Source organism: Leuciscus leuciscus (genome assembly GCF_965113295.1).
Source record: "Leuciscus leuciscus genome assembly, chromosome: 20".
Taxonomy (NCBI): Eukaryota; Metazoa; Chordata; class Actinopteri; order Cypriniformes; family Leuciscidae; genus Leuciscus; species Leuciscus leuciscus.
The window spans coordinates 2,455,784-2,474,988 of NC_138744.1; the positions used below are offsets into that span (position 1 = coordinate 2,455,784).

Consider the following 19,205-nt stretch of genomic DNA (forward strand, 5'->3'; position numbering starts at 1 on the left):
TTGTTGCATGTGTTGTAGTTCCATTTGTAATATGTTGTAGAGTTCATTAAGATATCTGATATTCAAATTTCATCCAATTTCATGTCAACATGAGATATGTTCTAGTTGTTTTGAACTTTACACATGCATTGAGTGAACTGATGAGTATTACTCATCATAGCCTATCTATGTGCTTTTGGGTCTGTTAAATATGCTGTGGAATATGTTTGTGTGATGAGTTAATAAATCATGTGTTTTTAAGATCCAGGATAATTTTTTGATAAATTAGGGATGGGTCACATTACCTGAAAAGAAATTTGTCTGGAGTGCATGGTCTCAAAATGTTTATTGGTATATACCTTGCAAATAACACATATCAACTGTATTCAAAATGAAATATTAAAGTCGGACCTTAAAGTTAACAAAAGTAATAAAAAGAAAAAAACATCTAGGTACTGTATATCTAAATGACACGTTTAACAAAAAGCGTCCCACCTTACCTGCATGCATTCAATCTACTAAAAGGGGATTTTAACATCGATGCCATAGAAGAATCATTCCCTCAGAAATGTTTACTTCTGCCTTCAAAGACAATTAAATAGCAGTCCAATTGCATGTGTAATATAGGCTTGTCAGGCTTGGTACATCAGAGTCTGTAGAAATGGCTTCATGAAAAAGAAGAACTATCAGCTATTCACTTATGTGAGATGAATATCTGCTATGAGAAGTGGTGTCAAGCATGAGCGTCAAGTGGAATTGTACACTAAGAATTAATGAGTCACAAATGAGCCACCAAATGAAGTGAAGATGAATCCATAGCAGTACTTCTTTTAATAAACACAAAACAATGGAGATAATCTACAATGGAGAACACATTGTGCAATGCAAGACAAAGAACTGAACAAACTGAGTGCTATATATAAACAGGCAAACAAAGGGAGCTAAATGAAACACAGGTGAACTTAATTAGTGACTAACAGACTATCATGGTTAACTTGTAGCTCAACATGAGTTCCTAAAAGAGCAGCCAAAAGTGTGATTCTCTCAACCCCAGGTCAGGACTGCACACGGATTAAGCTTTGTAGTGTTTTTGTGACTGCACTATTCAGGCTCCACACGGATTGAGGACAACTTTTCAGCTATACGGTAATGCACCTTTGCTGTTTTAGGCTTGTGTTTAGTTTTTTTCTCCATTCCATTTTCTCCATCAACTGACTTGATTTAGTACAACTAAAAAAAAGTTAGTGTAAGCAAAAGTATAGATCTTGTCTTTTATTTGACCTGTCCTTGTGAAAAAAGTACACTTTAGCATGCTTTAAAAAGAAGTACATATTATTGAAAATAAAGCTATAAAAAATATACTTAAGTGCAAGAATGTAATGTTTTCAAACTAATCTGGTTGTGCTATTTTACCTAATTCAACTTCCATTCTCAAAGCTCCCTGCAACAAAGCTTTGACCTTTTATCAAAAATATTACATCCTTAAACCAAACGGCATGATTTGACTGAATCCACTCTTCATTGTAGGCTTTAAAGATCAACATGGAGAAAATCATCCTAATATTCCCTCTGATATTGCTGGCGCTGCATATACAAGGAGGAGAGTTCTCCAAATATCCAGCTTGTTTGCCTGAAGCTCCACAGCCGGAAGTCGTGGAGTTCGACAACACAATCTATGCCACTTGTGAAGTAACTCCCAGCCCCAATTTGCCACGTAACCAGCCAAAGATCTTTGGGCAAATCCTCTTCAAGCAGCTCTTCCCCAATGGAGATTTAGAAGTGAAAATCAACCTCCGTGGTTTGCCTGCCACCGATCGTCAAGAGCGTGCCATGCACATCCATCAGTATGGAGACCTCAGTCAAGGCTGCATCACTGTTGGTCCTCATTATAATCCAAACGGCGTTGACCACCCTCATCATCCTGGAGACCTGGGCAACTTTGCTTCCGAGCGAGGAGTTATAAGGCAGTTCCTGACGCTTCCAGACGCCAAGCTCTTTGGGCCTTATTCCATTCTGGGACGTGCGGTGGTGGTTCATGAGAAGGAGGATGATCTGGGAATGGGTTCAGATGAGGAGAGTAAACTCAGTGGGAATGCTGGAGAGATAATTGCTCTCGGTGTGATTGGTATTACTACTCCAAGTCTGTGGGAGAAGACCGGACCGTTCCCCAAGAAACCATGTGGAGGAAGGCACTGAGAGTCAAAGATGAGGGAGTCGGATATGGTGGGAGGGCAGACTCAAATAGGATAATCATGATTTTCCTTGTGTATTCTTTGTATGTGTCCTACATTAAAGTATATTTCATAACCTGAACATTCCCATGTTTTTTTTTCTTGCTCTTTTCAGAGGCTTTTTGGCCATAGCTTCCAATAGTAAATGCACTCTTAAAAATAAATGTAGGGTGAATGCAGGCGAAGTGGGCCGTTTAGTTTGATTTACTGTGCTCAATGGGTTAACCCTTTAAGAGCATGACAATGGCCTTTAATTAAAGATACACTATTTCTTTAAATGATAAAATGGTTTTGGTTGATGCAATATGACACTGGAGGGTGTGGCTACATCTCAAGGGAGGACACCCTTATTGTTGAAGGTAGACATAAGATTTTATTTTCTAAATTATAAGGTTTCTCGCTAAATGTCAACAAATGGGTATATTATTCTGACAGTTTGTTGCTACAGTTAACACGGAATCAAAATGCAAAAAAAAAAGATTTAAAAACGTGTTGGTTTTCTTGTAAGGTGTTTAAAGCTACAATATGTACGATTTTTGTAATAAAATAACCAAAAATCACTTGCAAAGTGTGATATATATATATATTTCCTGCAGTTGTGTACTTTCAGTATCCCAAAAGTTCCCAAAGATTTTTAATTTCAGAGAAATTCCAATTTTAAATAATGACGTAATATCCGCGTTATCACTGGTTTCCGCTCGTACTGCCATAGTAACCATGGCGACAACTGCGTTACGTCTAGCAGCACGCTCATGGAGTTGTTTCGTTCAAACATTATGGACCATGGCAAGCAGACTTTGGGACAAAAGGAGAACTAAAACGAGGATCAATATCGGCGTGGTGTTTTGGAGATGCCGAGAGCTCCACGTCCGTGACAAACTTCGACTCGACCGAGACGTCTTGCATGTACTTTATTAGACAGGTGAGCAAATGTAAATAAAACTAATCAATGTTATATAGCTCAACATGATGAAATGTTAGAATATGATCGGTATGTTATTCTAATGTTCATCTAGCTTACTGCTAGTCTCATACAGACAAACAAACACATAGAATAACATTATAACTTTCAACACACTCAAATGCAGTTTAGTGTGATAGACCAAGTGAAACAGTGCTGCGTTACCTCACAAGTTTAATTCGCCAAATAAACTGACTTGTTAACCCTTTCCCACCAAGGCAGTGCTGGTGCTGGTTCGGAGCTAGAGCCTAGTTTCAAATCGGTTCTTTGTTTTTCGACACCCAAAGCACCAGCTCTGAACCAGGAAAAGTGGTTCTTAAGTAGCACCAAAAAACATTGCTGGTCTAGAAGTAAGAACCGCTTGCGTCAGGGGCTGGGGGCGGGGTTACCGTGACCAACAAGACGAACAGAAACTTGTGACCGCCATTTTTCAAATAGCAGCTAATCGAGCTAATAGCAGCTTGATTGTAATCTCCGTCTATGCAAGTTACGGCGAGCTGCACGAACACGTTGGATTCGCCGTGTTTGGATGCCGATGTAGGTTCGCAAAGCCATGAGCATCAATAGTAACGCAACGACCTCCATTGTTGATGGAAGGCTCGTTCGAGATGCATCGGAGCAGCACGGACCGACCGGAGCTGCGGGAGTGTTTGGAGAGCATACGACTCCTTGTGCTTTTGGATCGCTTTCGCAGTGCTTTGATGTCATGAGCCGATCGGTCTGCGAGAAGCCGAACCATCTCGAACAAGCCTGGCGTGTTTGTGTTTGGCGCTGCCACGCTAGCGTTACTGGGCAACATGAGATGTATCCAGTGACGTAAGATCTGGCTCTGTGGTGGCTCTCTGCTACCTTGGTAATCCAGAATTCTCGCGAGAGCACAAGTTGAATTTGCTCAGCGAGTTACTCTGGTGTTGAGTAATGATGCTCATTAAATATGCCCCTCGATCTGAGCTGCACCAGTCACATGGGGTTATCTGATATAGGCGGGCCAGAGGCGAGCTAAACAGAAGACGACAGCACTGTGACGTCGAAGTCATTAGTAAACATTGCAAGATGGCTATGGATGAACACCAGTTGTTTGAAACGGCTTTGGCCGCTACAATGAACGAGTTAGACTTGGCTTTTTATCTAAAACAGGAACAGAAGACGCCGCTCGAGTCGTTCCTTTGCAAGAAGGACGTTTTTGCTGTTTTGCCGACCGGATACGGTAAGAGTCTAATCTACCAGTTAGCTCCGCTGGTAGCTAAGCGTATGGGGTTTATTGTTGTGATTGGTCGTAGTGTTATCCAATTGCGTGCAGTGAGATCTTCAAATGCATGCTTGGTGCCACCCCTCGAGCTGGCCGAGTTTCATTAGTCGACGCCAGACCATTAATCTTTTATATTTAGGTCTGGATTTCCAGGCTACCTCTCTGGCCTTGTGGAAAGGCAAACCGGATCTTAGAGAGCTCGTCAGTCGAACCAACTCCGGACTGGCAATAGCTCTGGCTCTGAACTGGCACCCGGTTCATGCTGGTGGAAAAGGGGTATGTGTGAGTATTAATTCAGCACTTGCGGGTAGATCGGTAGATTGAAATGTCCTTAATCCTTCATGTCCGCGGGACTCGCATGTGGCGCTGATATCTGTCTCTCATTAGCAATCGCGACCTGCTTCATACCACAGTCATGTTAAAAACATCAATGTATTCACTCATCCATAAACATTATTAGATCCTTCGGCATGACGACAAGTTCCATAATTCCGCTTATGTGTCATCAACCTACACCTTTGTCATTGTAAGAGGTTAGCAAGCCTGGTCAGCACCTGGATGGGAGACGACCTGAGAAAACCACGTTGCTGCTGGAAGAGGTGTTAGTGAGGCCAGCAGGGGGTGCTCACCCTTGGTCTATGTGGGACCTAACGCCCCAGTGTAGTGATCGGGACACTATACTGTCAAAGAGCACCATCCTTCCAATGAGACGTTAAACCGAGGTCCTGACTCTCTGTGGTCATTAAAAATCCCAGGATGTCCTTTGAAAAAGAGTAGGGGTGTAACCCCGGCATCCTGGACAAATTTGCCCCTTGGCCTCTGTCCATCATGGCCTCCTAATCATCCCCATGTACTGATTGGCTTCATCACTGTCTTCTGTCCACCATTAAGCTGGTGTGTGTGGTGGGCGTTCTGGCCCAATATGGCTGCCGTCGCATCATCCAGGTGGATGCTGCACATTGGTGGTGGTTGAGGATATTCCCCCTTCCTTGTAAAGCGCTTTGAGGACCCAGAAAAGCACTATATAAATGTAACAAATTATTATTATTATTATTAAAATGTAGATGCCGCTATATAACGCTTTAAAATATGGACACAATTTAAGTTGATTTACAGTGTTTAGAGAAAACAGACAGAAAAAAAGATTTACAATATGGTTACCATTTTAGATGTTCCTCTTATTGAATTTTTGTTAGCCTATTTGTTGTTGCATGTGTTGTAGTTCCATTTGTAATATGTCGTAGAGTTCATTAAGATATCTGATATTCAAATTTCATCCAATTTCATGTCAACATGAGATATGTTCTAGTTGTTTTGAACTTTACACATGCATTGAGTGAACTGATGAGTATTACTCATCATAGCCTATCTATGTGCTTTTGGGTCTGTTAAATATGCTGTGGAATATGTTTGTGTGATGAGTTAATAAATCATGTGTTTTTAAGATCCAGGATAATTTTTTGATAAATTAGGGATGGGTCACATTACCTGAAAAGAAATTTGTCTGGAGTGCATGGTCTCAAAATGTTTATTGGTATATACCTTGCAAATAACACATATCAACTGTATTCAAAATGAAATATTAAAGTCGGACCTTAAAGTTAACAAAAGTAATAAAAAGAAAAAAACATCTAGGTACTGTATATCTAAATGACACGTTTAACAAAAAGCGTCCCACCTTACCTGCATGCATTCAATCTACTAAAAGGGGATTTTAACATCGATGCCATAGAAGAATCATTCCCTCAGAAATGTTTACTTCTGCCTTCAAAGACAATTAAATAGCAGTCCAATTGCATGTGTAATATAGGCTTGTCAGGCTTGGTACATCAGAGTCTGTAGAAATGGCTTCATGAAAAAGAAGAACTGTCAGCTATTCACTTATGTGAGATGAATATCTGCTATGAGAAGTGGTGTCAAGCATGAGCGTCAAGTGGAATTGTACACTAAGAATTAATGAGTCACAAATGAGCCACCAAATGAAGTGAAGATGAATCCATAGCAGTACTTCTTTTAATAAACACAAAACAATGGAGATAATCTACAATGGAGAACACATTGTGCAATGCAAGACAAAGAACTGAACAAACTGAGTGCTATATATAAACAGGCAAACAAAGGGAGCTAAATGAAACACAGGTGAACTTAATTAGTGACTAACAGACTATCATGGTTAACTTGTAGCTCAACATGAGTTCCTAAAAGAGCAGCCAAAAGTGTGATTCTCTCAACCCCAGGTCAGGACTGCACACGGATTAAGCTTTGTAGTGTTTTTGTGACTGCACTATTCAGGCTCCACACGGATTGAGGACAACTTTTCAGCTATACGGTAATGCACCTTTGCTGTTTTAGGCTTGTGTTTAGTTTTTTTCTCCATTCCATTTTCTCCATCAACTGACTTGATTTAGTACAACTAAAAAAAAGTTAGTGTAAGCAAAAGTATAGATCTTGTCTTTTATTTGACCTGTCCTTGTGAAAAAAGTACACTTTAGCATGCTTTAAAAAGAAGTACATATTATTGAAAATAAAGCTATAAAAAATATACTTAAGTGCAAGAATGTAATGTTTTCAAACTAATCTGGTTGTGCTATTTTACCTAATGCAACTTCCATTCTCAAAGCTCCCTGCAACAAAGCTTTGACCTTTTATCAAAAATATTACATCCTTAAACCAAACGGCATGATTTGACTGAATCCACTCTTCATTGTAGGCTTTAAAGATCAACATGGAGAAAATCATCCTAATATTCCCTCTGATATTGCTGGCGCTGCATATACAAGGAGGAGAGTTCTCCAAATATCCAGCTTGTTTGCCTGAAGCTCCACAGCCGGAAGTCGTGGAGTTCGACAACACAATCTATGCCACTTGTGAAGTAACTCCCAGCCCCAATTTGCCACGTAACCAGCCAAAGATCTTTGGGCAAATCCTCTTCAAGCAGCTCTTCCCCAATGGAGATTTAGAAGTGAAAATCAACCTCCGTGGTTTGCCTGCCACCGATCGTCAAGAGCGTGCCATGCACATCCATCAGTATGGAGACCTCAGTCAAGGCTGCATCACTGTTGGTCCTCATTATAATCCAAACGGCGTTGACCACCCTCATCATCCTGGAGACCTGGGCAACTTTGCTTCCGAGCGAGGAGTTATAAGGCAGTTCCTGACGCTTCCAGACGCCAAGCTCTTTGGGCCTTATTCCATTCTGGGACGTGCGGTGGTGGTTCATGAGAAGGAGGATGATCTGGGAATGGGTTCAGATGAGGAGAGTAAACTCAGTGGGAATGCTGGAGAGATAATTGCTCTCGGTGTGATTGGTATTACTACTCCAAGTCTGTGGGAGAAGACCGGACCGTTCCCCAAGAAACCATGTGGAGGAAGGCACTGAGAGTCAAAGATGAGGGAGTCGGATATGGTGGGAGGGCAGACTCAAATAGGATAATCATGATTTTCCTTGTGTATTCTTTGTATGTGTCCTACATTAAAGTATATTTCATAACCTGAACATTCCCATGTTTTTTTTTCTTGCTCTTTTCAGAGGCTTTTTGGCCATAGCTTCCAATAGTAAATGCACTCTTAAAAATAAATGTAGGGTGAATGCAGGCGAAGTGGGCCGTTTAGTTTGATTTACTGTGCTCAATGGGTTAACCCTTTAAGAGCATGACAATGGCCTTTAATTAAAGATACACTATTTCTTTAAATGATAAAATGGTTTTGGTTGATGCAATATGACACTGGAGGGTGTGGCTACATCTCAAGGGAGGACACCCTTATTGTTGAAGGTAGACATAAGATTTTATTTTCTAAATTATAAGGTTTCTCGCTAAATGTCAACAAATGGGTATATTATTCTGACAGTTTGTTGCTACAGTTAACACGGAATCAAAATGCAAAAAAAAAAGATTTAAAAACGTGTTGGTTTTCTTGTAAGGTGTTTAAAGCTACAATATGTACGATTTTTGTAATAAAATAACCAAAAATCACTTGCAAAGTGTGATATATATATATATATTTCCTGCAGTTGTGTACTTTCAGTATCCCAAAAGTTCCCAAAGATTTTTAATTTCAGAGAAATTCCAATTTTAAATAATGACGTAATATCCGCGTTATCACTGGTTTCCGCTCGTACTGCCATAGTAACCATGGCGACAACTGCGTTACGTCTAGCAGCACGCTCATGGAGTTGTTTCGTTCAAACATTATGGACCATGGCAAGCAGACTTTGGGACAAAAGGAGAACTAAAACGAGGATCAATATCGGCGTGGTGTTTTGGAGATGCCGAGAGCTCCACGTCCGTGACAAACTTCGACTCGACCGAGACGTCTTGCATGTACTTTATTAGACAGGTGAGCAAATGTAAATAAAACTAATCAATGTTATATAGCTCAACATGATGAAATGTTAGAATATGATCGGTATGTTATTCTAATGTTCATCTAGCTTACTGCTAGTCTCATACAGACAAACAAACACATAGAATAACATTATAACTTTCAACACACTCAAATGCAGTTTAGTGTGATAGACCAAGTGAAACAGTGCTGCGTTACCTCACAAGTTTAATTCGCCAAATAAACTGACTTGTTAACCCTTTCCCACCAAGGCAGTGCTGGTGCTGGTTCGGAGCTAGAGCCTAGTTTCAAATCGGTTCTTTGTTTTTCGACACCCAAAGCACCAGCTCTGAACCAGGAAAAGTGGTTCTTAAGTAGCACCAAAAAACATTGCTGGTCTAGAAGTAAGAACCGCTTGCGTCAGGGGCTGGGGGCGGGGTTACCGTGACCAACAAGACGAACAGAAACTTGTGACCGCCATTTTTCAAATAGCAGCTAATCGAGCTAATAGCAGCTTGATTGTAATCTCCGTCTATGCAAGTTACGGCGAGCTGCACGAACACGTTGGATTCGCCGTGTTTGGATGCCGATGTAGGTTCGCAAAGCAATGAGCATCAATAGTAACGCAACGACCTCCATTGTTGATGGAAGGCTCGTTCGAGATGCATCGGAGCAGCACGGACCGACCGGAGCTGCGGGAGTGTTTGGAGAGCATACGACTCCTTGTGCTTTTGGATCGCTTTCGCAGTGCTTTGATGTCATGAGCCGATCGGTCTGCGAGAAGCCGAACCATCTCGAACAAGCCTGGCGTGTTTGTGTTTGGCGCTGCCACGCTAGCGTTACTGGGCAACATGAGATGTATCCAGTGACGTAAGATCTGGCTCTGTGGTGGCTCTCTGCTACCTTGGTAATCCAGAATTCTCGCGAGAGCACAAGTTGAATTTGCTCAGCGAGTTACTCTGGTGTTGAGTAATGATGCTCATTAAATATGCCCCTCGATCTGAGCTGCACCAGTCACATGGGGTTATCTGATATAGGCGGGCCAGAGGCGAGCTAAACAGAAGACGACAGCACTGTGACGTCGAAGTCATTAGTAAACATTGCAAGATGGCTATGGATGAACACCAGTTGTTTGAAACGGCTTTGGCCGCTACAATGAACGAGTTAGACTTGGCTTTTTATCTAAAACAGGAACAGAAGACGCCGCTCGAGTCGTTCCTTTGCAAGAAGGACGTTTTTGCTGTTTTGCCGACCGGATACGGTAAGAGTCTAATCTACCAGTTAGCTCCGCTGGTAGCTAAGCGTATGGGGTTTATTGTTGTGATTGGTCGTAGTGTTATCCAATTGCGTGCAGTGAGATCTTCAAATGCATGCTTGGTGCCACCCCTCGAGCTGGCCGAGTTTCATTAGTCGACGCCAGACCATTAATCTTTTATATTTAGGTCTGGATTTCCAGGCTACCTCTCTGGCCTTGTGGAAAGGCAAACCGGATCTTAGAGAGCTCGTCAGTCGAACCAACTCCGGACTGGCAATAGCTCTGGCTCTGAACTGGCACCCGGTTCATGCTGGTGGAAAAGGGGTATGTGTGAGTATTAATTCAGCACTTGCGGGTAGATCGGTAGATTGAAATGTCCTTAATCCTTCATGTCCGCGGGACTCGCATGTGGCGCTGATATCTGTCTCTCATTAGCAATCGCGACCTGCTTCATACCACAGTCATGTTAAAAACATCAATGTATTCACTCATCCATAAACATTATTAGATCCTTCGGCATGACGACAAGTTCCATAATTCCGCTTATGTGTCATCAACCTACACCTTTGTCATTGTAAGAGGTTAGCAAGCCTGGTCAGCACCTGGATGGGAGACGACCTGAGAAAACCACGTTGCTGCTGGAAGAGGTGTTAGTGAGGCCAGCAGGGGGTGCTCACCCTTGGTCTATGTGGGACCTAACGCCCCAGTGTAGTGATCGGGACACTATACTGTCAAAGAGCACCATCCTTCCAATGAGACGTTAAACCGAGGTCCTGACTCTCTGTGGTCATTAAAAATCCCAGGATGTCCTTTGAAAAAGAGTAGGGGTGTAACCCCGGCATCCTGGACAAATTTGCCCCTTGGCCTCTGTCCATCATGGCCTCCTAATCATCCCCATGTACTGATTGGCTTCATCACTGTCTTCTGTCCACCATTAAGCTGGTGTGTGTGGTGGGCGTTCTGGCCCAATATGGCTGCCGTCGCATCATCCAGGTGGATGCTGCACATTGGTGGTGGTTGAGGATATTCCCCCTTCCTTGTAAAGCGCTTTGAGGACCCAGAAAAGCACTATATAAATGTAACAAATTATTATTATTATTATTAAAATGTAGATGCCGCTATATAACGCTTTAAAATATGGACACAATTTAAGTTGATTTACAGTGTTTAGAGAAAACAGACAGAAAAAAAGATTTACAATATGGTTACCATTTTAAATGTTCCTCTTATTGAATTTGTGTTAGCCTATTTGTTGTTGCATGTGTTGTAGTTCCATTTGTAATATGTTGTAGAGTTCATTAAGATATCTGATATTCAAATTTCATCCAATTTCATGTCAACATGAGATATGTTCTAGTTGTTTTGAACTTTACACATGCATTGAGTGAACTGATGAGTATTACTCATCATAGCCTATCTATGTGCTTTTGGGTCTGTTAAATATGCTGTGGAATATGTTTGTGTGATGAGTTAATAAATCATGTGTTTTTAAGATCCAGGATAATTTTTTGATAAATTAGGGATGGGTCACATTACCTGAAAAGAAATTTGTCTGGAGTGCATGGTCTCAAAATGTTTATTGGTATATACCTTGCAAATAACACATATCAACTGTATTCAAAATGAAATATTAAAGTCGGACCTTAAAGTTAACAAAAGTAATAAAAAGAAAAAAACATCTAGGTACTGTATATCTAAATGACACGTTTAACAAAAAGCGTCCCACCTTACCTGCATGCATTCAATCTACTAAAAGGGGATTTTAACATCGATGCCATAGAAGAATCATTCCCTCAGAAATGTTTACTTCTGCCTTCAAAGACAATTAAATAGCAGTCCAATTGCATGTGTAATATAGGCTTGTCAGGCTTGGTACATCAGAGTCTGTAGAAATGGCTTCATGAAAAAGAAGAACTGTCAGCTATTCACTTATGTGAGATGAATATCTGCTATGAGAAGTGGTGTCAAGCATGAGCGTCAAGTGGAATTGTACACTAAGAATTAATGAGTCACAAATGAGCCACCAAATGAAGTGAAGATGAATCCATAGCAGTACTTCTTTTAATAAACACAAAACAATGGAGATAATCTACAATGGAGAACACATTGTGCAATGCAAGACAAAGAACTGAACAAACTGAGTGCTATATATAAACAGGCAAACAAAGGGAGCTAAATGAAACACAGGTGAACTTAATTAGTGACTAACAGACTATCATGGTTAACTTGTAGCTCAACATGAGTTCCTAAAAGAGCAGCCAAAAGTGTGATTCTCTCAACCCCAGGTCAGGACTGCACACGGATTAAGCTTTGTAGTGTTTTTGTGACTGCACTATTCAGGCTCCACACGGATTGAGGACAACTTTTCAGCTATACGGTAATGCACCTTTGCTGTTTTAGGCTTGTGTTTAGTTTTTTTCTCCATTCCATTTTCTCCATCAACTGACTTGATTTAGTACAACTAAAAAAAAGTTAGTGTAAGCAAAAGTATAGATCTTGTCTTTTATTTGACCTGTCCTTGTGAAAAAAGTACACTTTAGCATGCTTTAAAAAGAAGTACATATTATTGAAAATAAAGCTATAAAAAATATACTTAAGTGCAAGAATGTAATGTTTTCAAACTAATCTGGTTGTGCTATTTTACCTAATGCAACTTCCATTCTCAAAGCTCCCTGCAACAAAGCTTTGACCTTTTATCAAAAATATTACATCCTTAAACCAAACGGCATGATTTGACTGAATCCACTCTTCATTGTAGGCTTTAAAGATCAACATGGAGAAAATCATCCTAATATTCCCTCTGATATTGCTGGCGCTGCATATACAAGGAGGAGAGTTCTCCAAATATCCAGCTTGTTTGCCTGAAGCTCCACAGCCGGAAGTCGTGGAGTTCGACAACACAATCTATGCCACTTGTGAAGTAACTCCCAGCCCCAATTTGCCACGTAACCAGCCAAAGATCTTTGGGCAAATCCTCTTCAAGCAGCTCTTCCCCAATGGAGATTTAGAAGTGAAAATCAACCTCCGTGGTTTGCCTGCCACCGATCGTCAAGAGCGTGCCATGCACATCCATCAGTATGGAGACCTCAGTCAAGGCTGCATCACTGTTGGTCCTCATTATAATCCAAACGGCGTTGACCACCCTCATCATCCTGGAGACCTGGGCAACTTTGCTTCCGAGCGAGGAGTTATAAGGCAGTTCCTGACGCTTCCAGACGCCAAGCTCTTTGGGCCTTATTCCATTCTGGGACGTGCGGTGGTGGTTCATGAGAAGGAGGATGATCTGGGAATGGGTTCAGATGAGGAGAGTAAACTCAGTGGGAATGCTGGAGAGATAATTGCTCTCGGTGTGATTGGTATTACTACTCCAAGTCTGTGGGAGAAGACCGGACCGTTCCCCAAGAAACCATGTGGAGGAAGGCACTGAGAGTCAAAGATGAGGGAGTCGGATATGGTGGGAGGGCAGACTCAAATAGGATAATCATGATTTTCCTTGTGTATTCTTTGTATGTGTCCTACATTAAAGTATATTTCATAACCTGAACATTCCCATGTTTTTTTTTCTTGCTCTTTTCAGAGGCTTTTTGGCCATAGCTTCCAATAGTAAATGCACTCTTAAAAATAAATGTAGGGTGAATGCAGGCGAAGTGGGCCGTTTAGTTTGATTTACTGTGCTCAATGGGTTAACCCTTTAAGAGCATGACAATGGCCTTTAATTAAAGATACACTATTTCTTTAAATGATAAAATGGTTTTGGTTGATGCAATATGACACTGGAGGGTGTGGCTACATCTCAAGGGAGGACACCCTTATTGTTGAAGGTAGACATAAGATTTTATTTTCTAAATTATAAGGTTTCTCGCTAAATGTCAACAAATGGGTATATTATTCTGACAGTTTGTTGCTACAGTTAACACGGAATCAAAATGCAAAAAAAAAAGATTTAAAAACGTGTTGGTTTTCTTGTAAGGTGTTTAAAGCTACAATATGTACGATTTTTGTAATAAAATAACCAAAAATCACTTGCAAAGTGTGATATATATATATATTTCCTGCAGTTGTGTACTTTCAGTATCCCAAAAGTTCCCAAAGATTTTTAATTTCAGAGAAATTCCAATTTTAAATAATGACGTAATATCCGCGTTATCACTGGTTTCCGCTCGTACTGCCATAGTAACCATGGCGACAACTGCGTTACGTCTAGCAGCACGCTCATGGAGTTGTTTCGTTCAAACATTATGGACCATGGCAAGCAGACTTTGGGACAAAAGGAGAACTAAAACGAGGATCAATATCGGCGTGGTGTTTTGGAGATGCCGAGAGCTCCACGTCCGTGACAAACTTCGACTCGACCGAGACGTCTTGCATGTACTTTATTAGACAGGTGAGCAAATGTAAATAAAACTAATCAATGTTATATAGCTCAACATGATGAAATGTTAGAATATGATCGGTATGTTATTCTAATGTTCATCTAGCTTACTGCTAGTCTCATACAGACAAACAAACACATAGAATAACATTATAACTTTCAACACACTCAAATGCAGTTTAGTGTGATAGACCAAGTGAAACAGTGCTGCGTTACCTCACAAGTTTAATTCGCCAAATAAACTGACTTGTTAACCCTTTCCCACCAAGGCAGTGCTGGTGCTGGTTCGGAGCTAGAGCCTAGTTTCAAATCGGTTCTTTGTTTTTCGACACCCAAAGCACCAGCTCTGAACCAGGAAAAGTGGTTCTTAAGTAGCACCAAAAAACATTGCTGGTCTAGAAGTAAGAACCGCTTGCGTCAGGGGCTGGGGGCGGGGTTACCGTGACCAACAAGACGAACAGAAACTTGTGACCGCCATTTTTCAAATAGCAGCTAATCGAGCTAATAGCAGCTTGATTGTAATCTCCGTCTATGCAAGTTACGGCGAGCTGCACGAACACGTTGGATTCGCCGTGTTTGGATGCCGATGTAGGTTCGCAAAGCCATGAGCATCAATAGTAACGCAACGACCTCCATTGTTGATGGAAGGCTCGTTCGAGATGCATCGGAGCAGCACGGACCGACCGGAGCTGCGGGAGTGTTTGGAGAGCATACGACTCCTTGTGCTTTTGGATCGCTTTCGCAGTGCTTTGATGTCATGAGCCGATCGGTCTGCGAGAAGCCGAACCATCTCGAACAAGCCTGGCGTGTTTGTGTTTGGCGCTGCCACGCTAGCGTTACTGGGCAACATGAGATGTATCCAGTGACGTAAGATCTGGCTCTGTGGTGGCTCTCTGCTACCTTGGTAATCCAGAATTCTCGCGAGAGCACAAGTTGAATTTGCTCAGCGAGTTACTCTGGTGTTGAGTAATGATGCTCATTAAATATGCCCCTCGATCTGAGCTGCACCAGTCACATGGGGTTATCTGATATAGGCGGGCCAGAGGCGAGCTAAACAGAAGACGACAGCACTGTGACGTCGAAGTCATTAGTAAACATTGCAAGATGGCTATGGATGAACACCAGTTGTTTGAAACGGCTTTGGCCGCTACAATGAACGAGTTAGACTTGGCTTTTTATCTAAAACAGGAACAGAAGACGCCGCTCGAGTCGTTCCTTTGCAAGAAGGACGTTTTTGCTGTTTTGCCGACCGGATACGGTAAGAGTCTAATCTACCAGTTAGCTCCGCTGGTAGCTAAGCGTATGGGGTTTATTGTTGTGATTGGTCGTAGTGTTATCCAATTGCGTGCAGTGAGATCTTCAAATGCATGCTTGGTGCCACCCCTCGAGCTGGCCGAGTTTCATTAGTCGACGCCAGACCATTAATCTTTTATATTTAGGTCTGGATTTCCAGGCTACCTCTCTGGCCTTGTGGAAAGGCAAACCGGATCTTAGAGAGCTCGTCAGTCGAACCAACTCCGGACTGGCAATAGCTCTGGCTCTGAACTGGCACCCGGTTCATGCTGGTGGAAAAGGGGTATGTGTGAGTATTAATTCAGCACTTGCGGGTAGATCGGTAGATTGAAATGTCCTTAATCCTTCATGTCCGCGGGACTCGCATGTGGCGCTGATATCTGTCTCTCATTAGCAATCGCGACCTGCTTCATACCACAGTCATGTTAAAAACATCAATGTATTCACTCATCCATAAACATTATTAGATCCTTCGGCATGACGACAAGTTCCATAATTCCGCTTATGTGTCATCAACCTACACCTTTGTCATTGTAAGAGGTTAGCAAGCCTGGTCAGCACCTGGATGGGAGACGACCTGAGAAAACCACGTTGCTGCTGGAAGAGGTGTTAGTGAGGCCAGCAGGGGGTGCTCACCCTTGGTCTATGTGGGACCTAACGCCCCAGTGTAGTGATCGGGACACTATACTGTCAAAGAGCACCATCCTTCCAATGAGACGTTAAACCGAGGTCCTGACTCTCTGTGGTCATTAAAAATCCCAGGATGTCCTTTGAAAAAGAGTAGGGGTGTAACCCCGGCATCCTGGACAAATTTGCCCCTTGGCCTCTGTCCATCATGGCCTCCTAATCATCCCCATGTACTGATTGGCTTCATCACTGTCTTCTGTCCACCATTAAGCTGGTGTGTGTGGTGGGCGTTCTGGCCCAATATGGCTGCCGTCGCATCATCCAGGTGGATGCTGCACATTGGTGGTGGTTGAGGATATTCCCCCTTCCTTGTAAAGCGCTTTGAGGACCCAGAAAAGCACTATATAAATGTAACAAATTATTATTATTATTATTAAAATGTAGATGCCGCTATATAACGCTTTAAAATATGGACACAATTTAAGTTGATTTACAGTGTTTAGAGAAAACAGACAGAAAAAAAGATTTACAATATGGTTACCATTTTAAATGTTCCTCTTATTGAATTTGTGTTAGCCTATTTGTTGTTGCATGTGTTGTAGTTCCATTTGTAATATGTTGTAGAGTTCATTAAGATATCTGATATTCAAATTTCATCCAATTTCATGTCAACATGAGATATGTTCTAGTTGTTTTGAACTTTACACATGCATTGAGTGAACTGATGAGTATTACTCATCATAGCCTATCTATGTGCTTTTGGGTCTGTTAAATATGCTGTGGAATATGTTTGTGTGATGAGTTAATAAATCATGTGTTTTTAAGATCCAGGATAATTTTTTGATAAATTAGGGATGGGTCACATTACCTGAAAAGAAATTTGTCTGGAGTGCATGGTCTCAAAATGTTTATTGGTATATACCTTGCAAATAACACATATCAACTGTATTCAAAATGAAATATTAAAGTCGGACCTTAAAGTTAACAAAAGTAATAAAAAGAAAAAAACATCTAGGTACTGTATATCTAAATGACACGTTTAACAAAAAGCGTCCCACCTTACCTGCATGCATTCAATCTACTAAAAGGGGATTTTAACATCGATGCCATAGAAGAATCATTCCCTCAGAAATGTTTACTTCTGCCTTCAAAGACAATTAAATAGCAGTCCAATTGCATGTGTAATATAGGCTTGTCAGGCTTGGTACATCAGAGTCTGTAGAAATGGCTTCATGAAAAAGAAGAACTGTCAGCTATTCACTTATGTGAGATGAATATCTGCTATGAGAAGTGGTGTCAAGCATGAGCGTCAAGTGGAATTGTACACTAAGAATTAATGAGTCACAAATGAGCCACCAAATGAAGTGAAGATGAATCCATAGCAGTACTTCTTTTAATAAACACAAAACAATGGAGATAATCTACAATGGAGAACACATTGTGCAATGCAAGACAAAGAACTGAACAAACTGAGTGCTATATATAAACAGGCAAACAAAGGGAGCTAAATGAAACACAGGTGAACTTAATTAGTGACTAACAGACTATCATGGTTAACTTGTAGCTCAACATGAGTTCCTAAAAGAGCAGCCAAAAGTGTGATTCTCTCAACCCCAGGTCAGGACTGCACACGGATTAAGCTTTGTAGTGTTTTTGTGACTGCACTATTCAGGCTCCACACGGATTGAGGACAACTTTTCAGCTATACGGTAATGCACCTTTGCTGTTTTAGGCTTGTGTTTTGTTTTTTTCTCCATTCCATTTTCTCCATCAACTGACTTGATTTAGTACAACTAAAAAAAAGTTAGTGTAAGCAAAAGTATAGATCTTGTCTTTTATTTGACCTGTCCTTGTGAAAAAAGTACACTTTAGCATGCTTTAAAAAGAAGTACATATTATTGAAAATAAAGCTATAAAAAATATACTTAAGTGCAAGAATGTAATGTTTTCAAACTAATCTGGTTGTGCTATTTTACCTAATGCAACTTCCATTCTCAAAGCTCCCTGCAACAAAGCTTTGACCTTTTATCAAAAATATTACATCCTTAAACCAAACGGCATGATTTGACTGAATCCACTCTTCATTGTAGGCTTTAAAGATCAACATGGAGAAAATCATCCTAATATTCCCTCTGATATTGCTGGCGCTGCATATACAAGGAGGAGAGTTCTCCAAATATCCAGCTTGTTTGCCTGAAGCTCCACAGCCGGAAGTCGTGGAGTTCGACAACACAATCTATGCCACTTGTGAAGTAACTCCCAGCCCCAATTTGCCACGTAACCAGCCAAAGATCTTTGGGCAAATCCTCTTCAAGCAGCTCTTCCCCAATGGAGATTTAGAAGTGAAAATCAACCTCCGTGGTTTGCCTGCCACCGATCGTCAAGAGCGTGCCATGCACATCCATCAGTATGGAGACCTCAGTCAAGGCTGCATCACTGTTGGTCCTCATTATAATCCAAACGGCGTTGACCACCCTCATCATCCTGGAGACCTGGGCAACTTTGCTTCCGAGCGAGGAGTTATTAGGCAGTTCCTGACGCTTCCAGACGCCAAGCTCTTTGGGCCTTATTCCATTCTGGGACGTGCGGTGGTGGTTCATGAGAAGGAGGATGATCTGGGAATGGGTTCAGATGAGGAGAGTAAACTCAGTGGGAATGCTGGAGAGATAATTGCTCTCGGTGTGATTGGTATTACTACTCCAAGTCTGTGGGAGAAGACCGGACCGTTCCCCAAGAAACCATGTGGAGGAAGGCACTGAGAGTCAAAGATGAGGGAGTCGGATATGGTGGGAGGGCAGACTCAAATAGGATAATCATGATTTTCCTTGTGTATTCTTTGTATGTGTCCTACATTAAAGTATATTTCATAACCTGAACATTCCCATGTTTTTTTTTCTTGCTCTTTTCAGAGGCTT

General features: G+C 41.4%; 5 protein-coding genes across 5 annotated transcripts in view; 4 read left to right on the forward strand and 1 right to left on the reverse strand.

The window, feature by feature from the left end:
• Positions 1-19,205, reverse strand: part of LOC309484484 (extracellular superoxide dismutase [Cu-Zn]-like) — a gene marked incomplete at its 5' end in the record, with an annotated part of 76,921 nt that overhangs the window by 5,566 nt on the left and 52,150 nt on the right. The gene's annotated exons all lie outside the window — the stretch shown is intronic.
• On the forward strand, positions 1,046-2,175 carry LOC309484605 (extracellular superoxide dismutase [Cu-Zn]-like; the record flags this gene model as incomplete). The annotated part of the gene is made up of 2 exons (XM_082150929.1): positions 1,046-1,125; positions 1,507-2,175. The coding sequence occupies exon 2, from the start codon at positions 1,522-1,524 to the stop codon at positions 2,173-2,175; it is 654 nt and encodes a 217-aa protein (XP_082007055.1). The 5' UTR covers positions 1,046-1,125; positions 1,507-1,521.
• On the forward strand, positions 6,670-7,799 carry LOC309484606 (extracellular superoxide dismutase [Cu-Zn]-like; the record flags this gene model as incomplete). The annotated part of the gene is made up of 2 exons (XM_082150930.1): positions 6,670-6,749; positions 7,131-7,799. Exon 2 carries the CDS (start codon positions 7,146-7,148, stop codon positions 7,797-7,799), a length of 654 nt encoding a protein of 217 aa, XP_082007056.1. The 5' UTR covers positions 6,670-6,749; positions 7,131-7,145.
• Positions 12,296-13,425, forward strand: LOC309484607 (extracellular superoxide dismutase [Cu-Zn]-like; the record flags this gene model as incomplete). Its single annotated transcript, XM_082150931.1, has 2 exons — positions 12,296-12,375; positions 12,757-13,425. The coding sequence occupies exon 2, from the start codon at positions 12,772-12,774 to the stop codon at positions 13,423-13,425; it is 654 nt and encodes a 217-aa protein (XP_082007057.1). The 5' UTR covers positions 12,296-12,375; positions 12,757-12,771.
• LOC309484608 (extracellular superoxide dismutase [Cu-Zn]-like) lies at positions 17,920-19,049 on the forward strand (the record flags this gene model as incomplete). The annotated part of the gene is made up of 2 exons (XM_082150932.1): positions 17,920-17,999; positions 18,381-19,049. The coding sequence occupies exon 2, from the start codon at positions 18,396-18,398 to the stop codon at positions 19,047-19,049; it is 654 nt and encodes a 217-aa protein (XP_082007058.1). The 5' UTR covers positions 17,920-17,999; positions 18,381-18,395.